The sequence below is a fragment of the Neoarius graeffei genome, chromosome 1, assembly GCF_027579695.1.
Source record: "Neoarius graeffei isolate fNeoGra1 chromosome 1, fNeoGra1.pri, whole genome shotgun sequence".
NCBI lineage: Eukaryota > Metazoa > Chordata > Actinopteri > Siluriformes > Ariidae > Neoarius > Neoarius graeffei.
Window position 1 is genome coordinate 86062834 of NC_083569.1, and position 16065 is coordinate 86078898.

At 38.8% G+C, this 16065-nt stretch overlaps 1 protein-coding gene across 1 annotated transcript in view; it reads right to left on the bottom strand.

Annotated features, from left to right (window-relative positions):
- Positions 1-670: 670 nt before the first annotated feature.
- The window catches only part of LOC132864631 (butyrophilin subfamily 1 member A1-like), a 176427-nt gene continuing 161032 nt past the window's right edge, over positions 671-16065 (bottom strand). Inside the window, exon 12 of the mRNA XM_060898080.1 lies at positions 671-1512. Within this exon, the coding sequence (XP_060754063.1) occupies positions 965-1512 (548 nt within the window). The 3' untranslated portion in view covers positions 671-964. The remainder of the gene's footprint in view (positions 1513-16065) is intronic.

Here is a 16065-nt window from a genome sequence, read left to right on the forward strand (position 1 = left end):
CGCTAACTGAACAGAAATGAGCATCTTCACAAAAACGCTATCAAACTCACGTTAGCATGCTTACTGAACAAAAATGTTGTCAATCTCTAGCGTTAGTGTGCTAACTTAACAAAAACGCTTTCAAACATGAACGTTAGCGTGCTAACTTAACAAAAACGGTTTCAAAAACAATTAGCGCTCTAACTGTGAACAAAAATGCTGTGAAACTTTAACGTTAGTGTGCTAACTTAACAAAAACACTGTCAAACATGATAGTGCGTTAACTGTTAACAAAATGCTGTCAAACTCTAGTGTGAGCATGCTAACTGTTAACAAAAACGCTTTCAAACACTAGCGTTAGCACACCGTTAGAAAAATGCTTTCAATCACTAGCGTTAGCATGCTAACTTAACAAAAACACCGTCAAACTAGCATTAGTGTGCTAACTGTTAACAGAAACGCTTTCAGACACTAGCATTAGCGTGCTAGCATTTAACAAAAACGGTCTGAAATGCTAATGTGAGTGCGCTAAGTGATCACAAAAATATTTATTCATGTAGTTTATTTATTTATGTAAAGAAGAGAATGCAGTGTTTGTAAATAAAAGCTGAAGTTGATGGTGTTTGTGTGTGATGAAGTGTGAAGGAGAAACACAGTGGTGTTGGGTTTTATCTACACAGACATCAGCAGCTGAACTTCATCCATTTTATTGATCAGATTCAATTCTGCAGTAAATCTCAGTGTGAACTGTAAATCAGCTTTATTCAGATTTGATTCGCAACGACAAACTTCCACAATCATAATGTGTAAAAAACAGACTGGAGGATTCAAATGATTTATTGATGAGAAAACAAACCCCAGGTATTAAAATAAACTGTACGGCACTTTAAAAGGGGAAATGTCTTTCTAACATTCACCAGAAAAAGTAAAATATTTCTTTTGATTCTCACCATTTAATAGCTGATTAAATCTGTGAGGTGAAAATTCATTCAGGTTTAAATACAGGAGAGATGATCAGTGGGGCTGCGTTTTTACCTCCATAACTGAACCAAGGATTGAAGAATGGATAGAGTTTCTGAGTGAAAGACTGAGCAGTGAAAGAGTAGATATGAGATCTGGACTTCACATCATAAAAGGAGACCAGACCCTCATCATAATCCACAAACACCCCCACCGTCTCCAGCTTCTCTCTCAGTGGGAGGGGGACAGCGGGATCAGCATTAGCCCAGTACTGATTCTCATTCCTCAGTCCCACAGTCCAGAATCCATTCTGAGGTTTCAGTGTAATCCACCCCTTCCTGTTAATGTTCTCTCTCACAACTCCTAAATCCCACACAGTTTTCCCTCTGACCTGCACCTCATAATAAAATCTCCCTGAGGAGAAACTCTGCTTTCCCACAACATAGGGATACAGATCAAACCTCTGTGGTGTATCAGTGAGTTTCTGCCGCTTGTCTCCATCTGTCACTTGTTTTCCATCAGCAGACAGGATGAGTTCAGGATGAGCTGTATCAGGATCCAGAGTCACATCCACTGAGAGAAACACACAGTGTGTGATGTGAGTTTGCAGGTAAAAAAGATTAAATCATCATCCAGTGGCTCAGATTCATTCGGATTTATAAGAGGATTTGTAGAAGATTAAATAATTCAACGTTTTTAAATGATCTCTTGTAAAAAGAGAAAACTTGTCCACACTGTTCCAAATGTCTGTCGTTTTCACAGCATTTTTACTGAATAATGAACAAATGCTGACTGTCGAACCTGTAGACAGCATGTTGCTGTAGATGTGAAAAGCATCATGGTCTAAACTCTCTGCTGGGTGAATTCCACACTCAATAGATTTTTCCTGTGAAATACAACACCGTCATTTTGAGAGGGATTTTTTTAGCCGGATCTTTTTCACCTGCTTTTCTCCAGACAGTTTTGTTGTCAGAGTTTACTGATAAGATTCCACAATTTCTTCAGCCTTTGACTTCAGTAAGGTCACTGAGCTCATTATTTTACTATTGTACGGTAATTGATCAGTTTTCAGGTTCCCTGTGTGTGTAAGTTTAAAAGCGCACTGGGAGAGAGAAGGAGAGAGACACACCTTCATTAGCTCGTAGGCGAGTGTGTATAATATTCCCAAAATAAACTATTTACACACAGCATTGTGAGAGATTTTATTATCTGGAGGCATTTAGTTGATGACGGTTTGGTGTCGGAGTAACATTATTGGATAAAAGCGAAAGTGGAATCGTGTGTGTGTGTGTGTCACTGAGCTCTGTGTAAAATCTGGAGGGCTCAGAGCCCATCCCCTGCTGTAGAGACGAGTGAAGCCACCTGGCCGCCATCTTACTGCTCACATCGCGTGTATTTGGTTTATGTGTTAAAGCGTCGTATCCGATCAAATTTGCCCCAAGAAAAGTATCTCCTGACTTTTTCCTCTTTCATTCCCTCCTCTTATTTTCTCCACTTTATCCCCCATTCCTTACAGATCTTTATCGCACTCCGCTTCACTGTTATTGGTTTTTCCCTTTTCCAGTTCAGTCTCTGATCTTTTTTTTGAACGGCTCTTTTACTCCTATAATTATTTTTATGGAGATTATTTCAGTTTCTCTTATACATTCGATATTTCTCTTTCGTATATTTCTTCTTCCTTTCTATCTATCTAGAGCAGCAGCTACAATTATCGACAGTCCATAATTATCGACACCTTTTCAGATTTACCAATAAAAACAATTTTACAAAAGGTGAGTTTCAGTGATAACAGTTATTATTGGTTAATTAATCAACCGGAAGACCCGCCTCACCCTTTGATCATGTCGTCTGATGACACAGCTCGTTACCTGAGATGGAATTTTTTAGCATGATCAGCAATTTGAGGAAAACCCGGGCGTCATCATCGCAGGTAAGCATGGTGGAAAGATCATGGACATGTTTTTACTGATCAAATTCACCGATATTTCATGATCTCCTTGTCGAAACCTACTTTGTTTCTGACTCTTTCATTTGACAGTTGCCATTTTGTATCTAAACGCGTGTTTGAGAGTCACGTGAGGTGTCGATAATAGTGATCACTTTCATTTAGTAGATATGTTACGTTCATTATGTCTTCTTATTAAATCAAATCATTAGTTTTCTTTTGTTTCAGACATGTAAAAGTTTTTTCCTTTACCTGACATGTTTCGACGGTGTGACCTCCCTGTCAATATTGACCCTCTGATGAAGACGGAAGTTACACCGTCGAAACATGTCAGGTAAAGGAAAAAACTTTTACATGTCTGAAACAAAAGAAAACTAATGATTTGAATAGTGATCACTTTCACCGGTGTCCACCATTATCGACACCCTGTGGAATTAAGGGACATTTACAACTGTTATGGATCGATCTTTGTGTAACATTGTTGAAGTAGATGAAGTACTTAAAAAAATATATAAAAGTGCTGTGATTTGTAATAATTTTTTTTCTGATTGATAACAGAATGGAATGTTTATCGAGTATTTGGAATCCGATTGCAAGAAATAGAATTACAGCAGAATTAAATTCCTAACATATAAAAAATTACATGCTTGAAATATTCAGATTTTTCAATTCCATTCAGATTTTTTTTTTGCAGTTTGTTGTAAATATCGACCACATATTACAATATCAGGAGACATTTTATATTTTGGTTTGAGGAATGACATGCGACCTTTGACCCGGATGTCCATGTGGTTACAATGTCAGTTGCCTGTTGAGATTTATTGGTAAACGACAAAACTAGAAATTAATACAAACAACAATGAATGACGAACAAAATATGATCGATGAGAATACTTAGAAAGTGGAACAAAAAGATTTTCTGACAGGTTCAACATTATCAGTTCATTTGTTTACAAACATTAGAATTACTTCCTCATTTACGTAAACACCCACATCCATATATTTATATAAAAGATATTTTGTACTAAATATAAAAGTCTATGTAAAACTAATTTGAAATAAAAACTGTTTTGTTAACTTAATACCACATACCGACTATTTTTTAATGTAAATAATCATCTGGATGTCGATAATTGTGGAACGGTGTCACGTGATCTGATACGCTCAGTAATCAGGAATCAACTCTTGTTTTTTTTTTCCCCAGTGGAAGTTTGAGTCATTATTCATGCACAATTTACATATTGAAAGTCTTTTATACTTTAGCAACGGCCAAAAGATCGTTAAAGTGCCGATAATTGTAGCCGCTGCTCGCTCTATCTATCTATCTATCTATCTATCTATCTATCTATCTATCTATCTATCTATCTATCTATCTATCTATCTATCTATCTATCTATCTATCTATCTATTAATTATTATACAAACACACAGGCTGTACAATATTTCCTTTCTATTTCGGACAGTTGCTGAAACAGGATTATTTTCTCGTGTTATTTGCCATTTTCACTTCATTCTCACAGTCATGTCTTAACAGTGTTTATTGGTCACATAATTCACCGTCATTTTAGACACAAACAACTCAATTTTGATGCTTTTTCTTTTTAAGACCGCACAGTGTTTAGTAAATGGTGTGACCTTTAATGTGTGAAACAAATGCAATGAGAAATAGAACTTGGCAAATGATGCGACAAACAAATGCGACTTTTATCCGCACAAACGGCGCTGTGCGCACACGTGTAAAAATGATCACACTATCAACACTCGCAGGTGAAATGTCCGTCCACAGCCTTTGACCTGACGGTTTGTACAGTTCACTGCTGCACATGCAGACGTTTTTCTTGTCATTTTTCTCACCAACTCCATAAATAACTTGTCCAGTTTTTTCTCCTTGTCAAACCGGCCGAGTCGACAGATTTGTTGATTTTCGAAGGTAAATCTGCCATAATTTTCTGAATATTGTTGCTATTAACATCAGGTTTGTGAAAATCATTAGATGATGAAATCTAAAAAATATTGGTTAATAAGTTAGTTAATGAAATCTTATTTCTTTGACATCACCATTCACTAGTTACTGCTCACAGATTCACTGGGTAAGTCCTTTATCTTTCAAATGAATATGTACATGTATTTATATGGTCATGTGACCTTACTAATGAAGTGTTAATTCGTATTAAAACAATTCTATGATCAATAAAGTCAATAAAGAAGCAGCATCAATATCTGCATATCTGTAATGTGTGTACAATGTCTCATCTCATCTCATCATCTCTAGCCGCTTTATCCTGTTCTACAGGGTCGCAGGCAAGCTGGAGCCTATCCCAGCTGACTACGGGCGAAAGGCGGGGTACACCCTGGACAAGTCGCCAGGTCATCACAGGGCTGACACATAGACACAGACAACCATTCACACTCACATTCACACCTACGGTCAATTTAGAGTCACCAGTTAACCTAACCTGCATGTCTTTGGACTGTGGGGGAAACCGGAGCACCCGGAGGAAACCCACGCGGACAACATGCAAACTCCACACAGAAAGGCCCTCGCCGGCCCCGGGGCTCGAACCCAGGACCTTCTTGCTGTGAGGCGACAGCGCTAACCACTACACCACCGTGCCGCCCTGTGTGTACAATGTGTTTAAATTATTCATTTAATCCCTATAATACGCCCTTTAATGTCCCTCGGCCCACATCATTTTAAATGTATAAAGTTATAAATGTGGTATTTTGGGATCATAATGTAGCCCCCTACTAATTTTAGTTCATCCTTTTGTATTTTTTTTGTTGTTATCTGCAGTGTAGGGTTGCCCTGGTTTATAAAATATCACCTCATTTATTACTTGTGATTTATTTTATGCATTAAAAGAGGAAACTGTATTTTTGTTAAAGTGTTCAAATATCCCATGTTTAGAGCAGACCTTGAACTTCTCATGTCTGTTTTCTGCGGGGGATAGACAGGTGTCAATCAAACAAGTTGGGATAGACTTTTGCCCTGTTGGATTTTGTGAGGGGCGGGACTTAGTTCAGACACGACGATACGGAGCGAGGAGAGAAAAAGAGGATAATACCTGTTTTAAGTTCATTTTATTCTTTGGAAATACTTTTTTTTGGAAGAATTAAAAACCCAGTGGGATTGCGACTTTGTGTAACTCTAACCAGCGGAGTGTGGGCTGCGTTGGGAGACGTTTTAGTGCAAACCTGGGCATTTTCTGGCCCGCGGGCCGCATCCAGCCCTTTGGTTCATTCTGACCGGCCCGCGTAAGGTTAATTAGAAATTACAAAATAAACGTATTTTCTAATTTTACCTCATGCATGGACTGAATGTGCATTGCTTTTATTTTGAAGTTGTGTTCAACAAAAACGCAATGCGCGCGACATGAACATGACATGAAATCCCACGAAACCTAATCCCGCGATAACTACTTCCGTAATTTTTTTTTTTTTAATTTTTTTTTTAATTAAAGAAAAATCAATTGGCAGTACATTACACAGTAACAAAAAAGAACAATGTCATTACTAGTAATTACAAATAAGCACATTAATAAAATTGTAATTGCTATTGCTATCAGGGGGTTACTGATTTACAGGCAAGTTAAAAATATATACAGAGTTCAGCACAAGCATTGATAGTCCTGTTAGCTTTCAAATTGGGGGAACACAGTATAGAATACACATATTGGCTCATTTCATTCTGAAAGGCACAGAATGATGGCTTGCTGCCCAGGAATTTACCTCTGTGTATGTGATATTTAGCCATTAAAATGATAAGGTTAATGATGTGTGTGTGTGTGTGTGTGCTACTGCGTGTTTCACAATCTGGGAGACCAAAAAGAACATCCTTCCAGTATAGTACAAATTTCTCCCCTGTTACCTTTGAAATAAAACCACAAAGATCGTACCAAAAATCATACACAAAAGGGCAATACCAAAACAAGTGAATAACAGACTCAGGGTATGACTGACAAAACGTACAATTCTCTTCAATGTCAAGTTTGAATTTGGATTTAATGTAGGATTTAGCTGGATATATTCTATGTAATAACTTAAAAGTGACTTCTTTTACTTTATTGGAGATAAGAAAACGGTTTGGCAGAAGCCAGACCTTCCTCCACTTTATATCCTTCACAAGTTGATTCCAGTAAACTACTGAGTGTGGTGTACCAGATGTCTCTTTTTGGAGCAGTGTTCTCACAAGCTTATTACTGCATGATATTGAGAGCAAGCTTTCTCCTATGGGGGTAGAAGTTGGTGAGAATGTTGGAGTGAGTGTGAGTGTGTGGTGTATTCTTGCTTGACCCCTGTATAACATACATACGGGAAATGAGATCGCACCAAAGACCTTTGCATAATCCCCAGGTGTTACTGGGATTTTGTATTCTGCCAAAAATTCTTCATGGGAAAAGAGCAAGCCATCCCTGTTAAATAATTGGTCAACCAGAAAAATATTGTTGATAAACCATTGTTCCAAAAACATAGATTTACGTCTGTACAAAATATCCTTATTGTTCCATATGTAATATTTATGAGGAGAGAAGTTATGTTTGTAAATGAGACACCAAGTGAGGAAGGCCTGTCGGTGGAAAGACGACATTTTTATAGGAATTTTATGTACGTCAAAGTTACACGTGAGAAAGAAATTTAAGCCACCCAATTTTGAGATAACATGGAGCGGAATAATATTCCAAACAGATGAAGGATTGCAAAACAGATATCTTACCCAGTTCAACTTGAAGGTGTTATTTAAAGTTGTGAAGTCTATAAAGTTCATTCCTCCCTTTTCGTATGTGTTCATAAGAGTTGTTTTCTTTAAATGATGTATTCTATTTTTCCATATGAAGTTGATGAGAAGCCTATCAATTTCTCTGAGCAGTTTGTCATCCAGGTGCAAAGCGAGCGCTGCATATGTCAGTCTAGAAATGCCCTCCGCTTTGGTGATTAGAATTCTGCCTCTTAGTGATAAGTCTCTCAAGAGCCATTGATTAAGTTTTCTACGTGTTTTATCAATAATAGGGTTAAAGTTTGAAGTTACTCTTCTGTTTTCATCTTTACTGACTATAATACCTAGATATACAATTTCGTTTTTTACTGGGATGTTGTAGAGTGAGGAGACGGCACACTCCTTGATAGCCATAAGTTCACACTTGTTTATATTCAGACACAAGCCTGAGGCCTTAGAGAATTCTGTGACGGCTTCTATTGCAACTGGTATTTGTTTCTCATCTTTTAAAAAAAGAGTGGTGTCATCTGCCAGTTGGGTTATGGTTATTTCTTTGCCCACTATAGAGATACCGTCTACTGTACTAGCTTTTATATGGTCCGTTAAAAGCTGAGCTACCAGGAGGAAGAGGTAGGGGGAGGCAGGACAACCCTGCCTGATCCCTCTAGACAGACTAAACCTCGGGGATGTACCACCTTTTAGTTTAATACAACTGCTACCGTCCTTATACAGAGTTTTGATTGCTGTATAGAAGTAAGCCCCAAATCCGAATTTCTTAAGCGACTGTAGAATAAATGCATGCTCTATGGTATCAAACACTTTATAGAAATCTAAAAATAAAATAAAACCATTACTCTCAATCAGTTCTGAGTAGTCTAGAAGATCCAGGACAAGCCTGATGTTATTAGTGATATGTCTTTTAAGCATAAAGCCAGACTGTGTTTCTGCAATCACAGAATTGAGGACTGATTTTAGTCTTCTTGCTAATAAGAGCGCAAATATTTTATAGTCGTTATTAAGCAAACATATCGGACGCCAGTTATCTATAAATAACTTGTCCTTGTGGGGTTTGGGGATTAAAGTAGTAAGACCCTGAGTCAGTGTAGGTGGAAGTTGCTCATTCATCATGCTTTCAGAAAAAACTTTAACAAGAAAGGGGGCAAGTTTTTCATTAAATAACTTGTAAAATTCTGCTGTTAGGCCATCAATACCTGGAGCTTTGTTCTTTTTAAGACCATCCACTGCGTTTATTTCTTCCACTGAAATTAGCTTGTCACATGTCTCCATATCACACTTATCAATAGTTTTCACTGTCAGAGTGTTCATGAAATTGTCAGAGGAAGACTGTGAGAATCTGGATGTATATAAGTCATTATAAAAGTTGCAACAAAAGTGAGAAATCTTCTTCAGGTCCTCTGTGACCATCCCGTTTATGTTTAACCGATTAATGTCATTATTGTTGGAGTGATGTTTTTCTAGATTAAAGAAGTAATGAGAGTTCTGTTCACCTTCTTCGAGCCATTTTGCTCTAGACCTGATAAACGCACCCTTTGCTTTGAGAGTGTATAGATCATCTAACTTGACCTGTAAATTAGCTAATTCCAGTTTTTCATCATGTGACAAAGTGTTAGGTAACTGATAAGAGAGTGATGAGATTCTAGACACCAACTTCACTTCCTCTTCCCTTTTCAACTTTGCTTTAATACTGCCAGTTTTTCTGAAAAATTGACCCAATTCAAATTTTAAAAGTTCCCAGTTCCTACCAAAACAGTTTTCTTCATTTGCTTTGAACCAGTAGAGAGAAATAAGTCTATCAGCCTCTTTTTTGACTTCATCATCTTTCAGTAAGGAGTTATTAAGCTTCCAGTATATAGAGTGTGTGGTTAGTTTAGAAGGGCAGAGATTTAATTTAATGTGTATTGCTTTATGGTCTGTAAGAGGGGTAGGGCATACTTCAACCTCTACCACTTCCTTATTTAAGTTCTTAGAAATTAACCAGAAATCTATTCTAGACTTACAAGAACCTGTTTTGTTACTCCACGTGTATATCTTATCAGATGGGTGTTTTTCTCTCCAAATATCTACCAAATTAAATTTATCCATAAAACATTGGAGAAATGTGTTAGATCTGTTACGGTGCCCAGAAGGCCACTTATCCAGCTCGCTATTCAACACCATATTAAAGTCTCCCCCTAACAACAATATGGCATTAGGGAAAGAGTTAAGCCAGCTTACTAGTATGTTTTCTATAGATAATAGTAGGTTTACATTTTCTGTTCTGTTGTTATACCCATATATGTTGGCAATTAATATTATTTTGTCGTTGCACTTAATGGCATGACAAATAAAATGACCCACAGGATCGCATTCTGTTCTCAAAATTTCCCCGCTAAAACGGTTTTTCAAAGTGGCTACCCCAGCCGACCGTTCTGTGCCATGAGAGAGCCATATTGAGTTACCCCATTGTGATCTCCAGAAGTTGTCATCATTTAAAGTAGAGTGAGCCTCTTGGAAAAAGAAAATATCTGATTTAAACTGCTTAGCAAAAAGAAATAAAGCTTTGCGCTTGACATTGTTACGTAACCCCCTGGCATTGAGTGATACGAAAGACAGAGACAGATTAACAACTCTAAACAGAACAAGCTAAAGCGTTTTGTTTTTGTTAGTGGATTGGAATCTTAATATCGAGCTCAGCACCGAATTGCTGAATCTATTTATAACTTATTGGACCCCTCACGTTTAAACTAAAATTTGAACATTTTGTGAGAAGTTATAATCCTTTGATATACTTGAGAAGTTGGTGAAATACGGATGAGAGATAAAAAAGTAGTGAGCCTAACGTGAACCAATGGCTCATTCATCCGAAGCTCAACAGAAGACCTCTTGAGGATGACTCCATGTGAATTGAAAAACAATGCAGAGGTATGTGTAAAATACAAAAAAGAAATCAACCATAATGCGAGTAGTGAGTGTAGATTAGTTAACACTAAGTTTAACTATGAATTTCAGACGCTTCAATGAAACCCTTACCACCTACAAAGTAGGCATTTTTCCCATTATCCCGTGCAGCTTTGATTTTTGGCCACAGTTTCTTACGATTGTCTCTGTCCTCTTTAGTTAAATCCTCGGCGAAGCGGAGACCGTTGTCCTGGAGGAAGGAGTTTTTCTTGGCTGCCTTCCACACTGCATCCCTTAGCCGACGGGAGATGAACCGGAGGATGATGCCACGCGGCTTCGAATCAGTGCGCTTGTTTTTCCCCAGTCTGTGAGCAACATCTATAGCATCTGCTAGTTTTTCTTTCTCTGAAGGAAGCGTTTCTTGACAAATGTTGGTTACCTCATCCATTATGTTTTCCTTAACATTTTCCTTCTCAGGCTCCGGCACACCGTACAGTATCAGGTTCCAACGTCGCCCATACCGCTCCAGATTTGACACCCGGTTCCTGCAGTCCTTTCCCGCCACTTCATAGTCTTCTACACGCTTTTCGATGCTGTTCACTTTTTCGTTCAGAGTTTGCATGTCCATGTGCACCGCCTCCAGCATTTTTTCAAGTGCATCACTTCTTGAGTTGATCAGCTTTGCCAGGGCACGGACCGAGTCATCAGAAATCACTTTGTCCAAGCTTACATTATCTTTCCTGACCTGTTCACGAGCTGGCTTTTTTGCAAGAGGAGGCTTACTTGGTGTGGCAGGCAACTCAGGAAATTCATGCCAGTCGTCCACACGTAAATCCTGGCCATCGTAGCTGTGGTCGTTGAAGATTCCATTCATGCTGCATAAGGTTTCTTCCTCACTTTGTTCACTTGATCTTTTTTGTGCAGTATTCATTTCCAAGGTTCAAAGGTTCCAACTTATAGCTTTACTTTTGTAGAAGTATCTACTCATATAAGTGACCATATAAACAGTAAAAATAAAAGTGGTGCTGAGAGCTCAACAAAGTTCGACTACTCACGCCGCCATTTTCGACATGAACATGACATGAAATCCCACGAAACCTAATCCCGCGATAACTACTTCCGTAATTTGTCCAGACCAACCACAAACTTGTACGTCATCCTTCAAACGGTCCAGCCAATCACAGAGTGTGACGTCACCAGCAGGCGCCGGAGCCCGAGCCGATCTGTAGATCTGATTCCTACTTTTTGGTGAATAATCCCATTATTTTTACAAAATATTACATACGCAAGTGTCGATATGCCAAATCCCCCCTTCATGGCCTGCTCTTAAGAATGAACTGTCCTTGTTACAAAAATGTCTGAAATATATCAACAATCCCCATGCAGATATACTGTACACATTCAGAGCAGAAGTTAACCTTTCATAAACCCCTCGTTTTTTTGTTGGTTTTTTTTTCATTTTACATATATTGTATATACATGTATTTGATGAGTTTTCTTTTTATATTATATTTTCAGAGGAGGTGTGATTTTATGCTGTAATATAAAATAATTGTTTGTTTGAATTTAATAAAAAAAAATCTGATTCCTACACCGAATCGACTGATGATCATCTGCCAGCTGTGCTTCGCATCTCCACCTCAGACATTCAACCTGACTCTGATGCACTCGTTAAAGACCAACAGAGACTAGATTTCTCTCACTGAACAAATACAAAACTGAAAAACACCAAATGAGGTGATTAGACTACAAATGTGGGCATCATTATTATAATATGATGTATCTTGCTTGATATTTGGAGTAGAAAGACAATATTGTGATGTCTTTATTGTGTTTTGGGGTGAATGTGACTGAAAAAAATGGTACAAACGTTCACATTTTGTTAACCATCGTTTTGGGAAATTTGATTGAATAAATGACATTTTTTGTAAGGCAACCTCGTTTTTTCCATACTCTTACCAGTCTTAGCAGCTTGTAAAAACAATGTTATTTACTGCTTTATATAAAGAAATACAATTAATATTATGCAGAATTTAGTTCAGCCTTTTGGTCCGGCCCTCCACAAAATTTTCTGTTTCTCATGTGGCCCCATGGAAAAAATAATTGCCCACCCCTGTTTTAGTGAGTATGGTGACTGAGCTCGTTCTTACCGTTAGTTGCTAAGCTACTACTGTTAGCATGTAAACGGAGTTAGCTGACTAGCGTGCGCCTTCACAGGAGCGAAGGAGACCTGCGTTGGGCTGCATGTAGGAAGCCTGGGATTATTTACAAGTTTCTGAGTGAGTATAGGTATTGTGGATGCTAAAATTATGCACATGGTTGTTCATCAGTGTATTCATTTGAGATTTTGACTTTCAATGTTAGTGTGCTTCAGACATCGCCACTCATGCTGCTGCAATAGAGGTGCTCAGGACTTGCAGCTGCCAGGGACTTTCTGCACGTGGACCGAGTTTTTCTTCGTCCTCCTGCTCACTGTGTGCGGAAGGTTTGAATGGACTGTTACTACCATCTTTCTGAGTTTCCAAGGGACTGAGAGTACTAACTATTCTCCAGCTGAGGGTTACATATGAGCTCCAACAGCGCAGCAACGAACATGGTACCATAGACTGAGTTAGAAAATCCCGGGTAATATTATTATTTTCATTTGTTTATTTTATTTATTTATTTTTTTTTTTGGGGGGGGGGTTGAAATAAATACTGTGATATTTTTGCAATCAATGTGTGTGTATGAGAGTGATTCGTGTTCAATAGTGATGTAAGCCATTTCACTGCAAGATCTGATTTATGTGGAACATTAAAGGGCCATATCTGAGTAAGTACGAAGCATGGGAGTTAAAGCTCACACATACAGTATAGCTAAATTATAAGCTAACTGGGCCTCTTTGCACCTTGGTTTGAATCATGTTTTTTTTTGTACAACCCTGATTCCAAAAAAGTTGGGACAAAGTACAAATTGTAAATAAAAACGGAATGCAATGATGTGGAAGTTTCAAAATTCCAAAAATTAATTCAGAATAGAACATAGATGACATATCAAACGTTTAAACTGAGAAAATGTATCATTTAAAGAGAAAAATTAGGTGATTTTAAATTTCATGACAACAACACATCTCAAAAAAGTTGGGACAAGGCCATGTTTCCCACTGTGAGACATCCCCTTTTCTCTTTACAACAGTCTGTAAACGTCTGGGGACTGAGGAGACAAGTTGCTCAAGTTTAGGGATAGGAATGTTAACCCATTCTTGTCTAATGTAGGATTCTAGTTGCTCAACTGTCTTAGGTCTTTTTTGTCGTATCTTCCATTTTATGATGCGCCAGATGTTTTCTATGGGTGAAAGATCTGGACTGCAGGCTGGCCAGTTCAGTACCCGGACCCTTCTTCTACCCAGCCATGATGCTGTAATTGATGCAGTATGTGGTTTGGCATTGTCATGTTGGAAAATGCAAGGTCTTCCCTGAAAGAGACGTCGTCTGGATGGGAGCACATGTTGCTCTAGAACGTGGATATACCTTTCAGCATTGATGGTGTCTTTCCAGATGTGTAAGCTGCCCATGCCACACGCACTAATGCAACCCCATACCATCAGAGATGCAGGCTTCTGAACTGAGCGCTGATAACAACTTGGGTTGTCCTTCTCCTCTTTAGTCCGAATGACACGGTGTCCCTGATTTCCATAAAGAACTTCAAATTTTGATTCGTCTGACCACAGAACAGTTTTCCACTTTGCCACAGTCCATTTTAAATGAGCCTTGTCCCAGAGAAGACGTCTGCGCTTCTGGATCATGTTTAGATACGGCTTCTTCTTTCAACTATAGAGTTTTAGCTGGCAACGGCGGATGGCACGGTGAATTGTGTTCACTGATAATGTTCTCTGGAAATATTCCTGAGCCCATTTTGTGATTTCCAATACAGAAGCATGCCTGTATGTGATGCAGTGCCATCTAAGGGCCCGAAGATCACGGGCACCCAGTATGGTTTTCCGGCCTTGACCCTTACGCACAGAGATTCTTCCAGATTCTCTCAATCTTTTGATGACATTATGCACTGTAGATTATGATATGTTCAAACTCTTTGCAATTTTACACTGTCGAACTCCTTTCTGATATTGCTCCATTATTTGTCGGCGCAGAATTAGGGGGATTGGTGATCCTCTTCCCATCTTTACTTCTGAGAGCCGCTGCCACTCCAAGATGCTCTTTTTATACCCAGTCATGTTAATGACCTACAGTATTGCCAATGGAGCACTTGCATGTGACGTCACAGCCGATCCAGATTGTGACAGACGCCATCTTGTCGGTCAAACACCATATTTCCGCCTTCTACTTCTACTTCTGGTTCTACTTCTGCTTTTACTTCTACCTTTTCTTCTGGAAAACCCTACCATATACAATTCTACTACAACGGCTGCGGCTACAAGCTCTCCCTACCTGTGCACGTTTTTGGTGTGTATTTTTGCGTGTTCTTCGTCTGTACTGGACTTCAATATCCACTACAACCGTATGGACTTACTGGACATTGGTTTCCAGCAGAAAATGACGGTTTGTAGCGATTTCCATCGCATGCACAACATTCCGGACGAGATAGCGAGACCAGCGGGGTCTCCGTGGATTGTTATCGGAAGCAAAGCGAAGGAGGCGGCGCCGGGAGAGGAAGCAAAAGCGAGGCTGCAGGCAGAGCCGGCCTGTTGACTAAGCTCAGAAAACAACCACTCAAATCTCCACTACTAAGCCTCTACCTCTCCAACGCCAGATCCATGGTAAACAACACGGACGATTTGGAATTACAGCTGGAATTACCTTATTCTATTCTATAATTGGCTGGTCAGTGCTATACCCAATACTTAAGTGACTTACCTGTCCAATGAGGATTATTTTCTTGTTTACAAGATGCCACATCTGAGTCGCTGACAAATCCTGAATTTCTGTAAAGATAACTGTCCAGAGATTCATAAGCACGCAGTGCTTCACCACTGAACAGCGAGGGAAAGTTAATGAGGTAATTATACACGTCCGGGTATTCCGCTGGCAGTTCAATATCCACTGACACGGTTGTGAAAACTCCGTCCGGTAAGCCATAAGGGTCACTAATCTGTAGATCGTTTATTTTAGACATATATCTAGTTATCTATTCGTTAGAAAAATGAGCCGTGTAGTCCGTCGGTTGAAATTGATCCATTCTGTACACCAGTGCAGCAGTATTCAGCGGTGTTTTTGACCGACACGATGGCGGCTGTGTACTTTCCGGTCACGTGACTGCAAGATCTCTATTGACCTAATGAGTTGCAATTTGGTCCTCCAGCTGTTCCTTTTTTGTACCTTTAACTTTTCCAGCCTCTTATTGCCCCTGTCCCAACTTTTTTGAGATGTGTTGCTGTCATGAAATTTCAAATGAGCCAATATTTGGCATGAAATTTCAAAATGTCTCACTTTCGACATTTGATATGTTGTCTATGTTCTATTGTGAATACAATATCAGTTTTTGAGATTTGCAAATTATTGCATTCTGTTTTTATTTACAATTTGTACTTTGTCCCAACTTTTTTGGAATCGGGGTTGTACGCAATTCCCA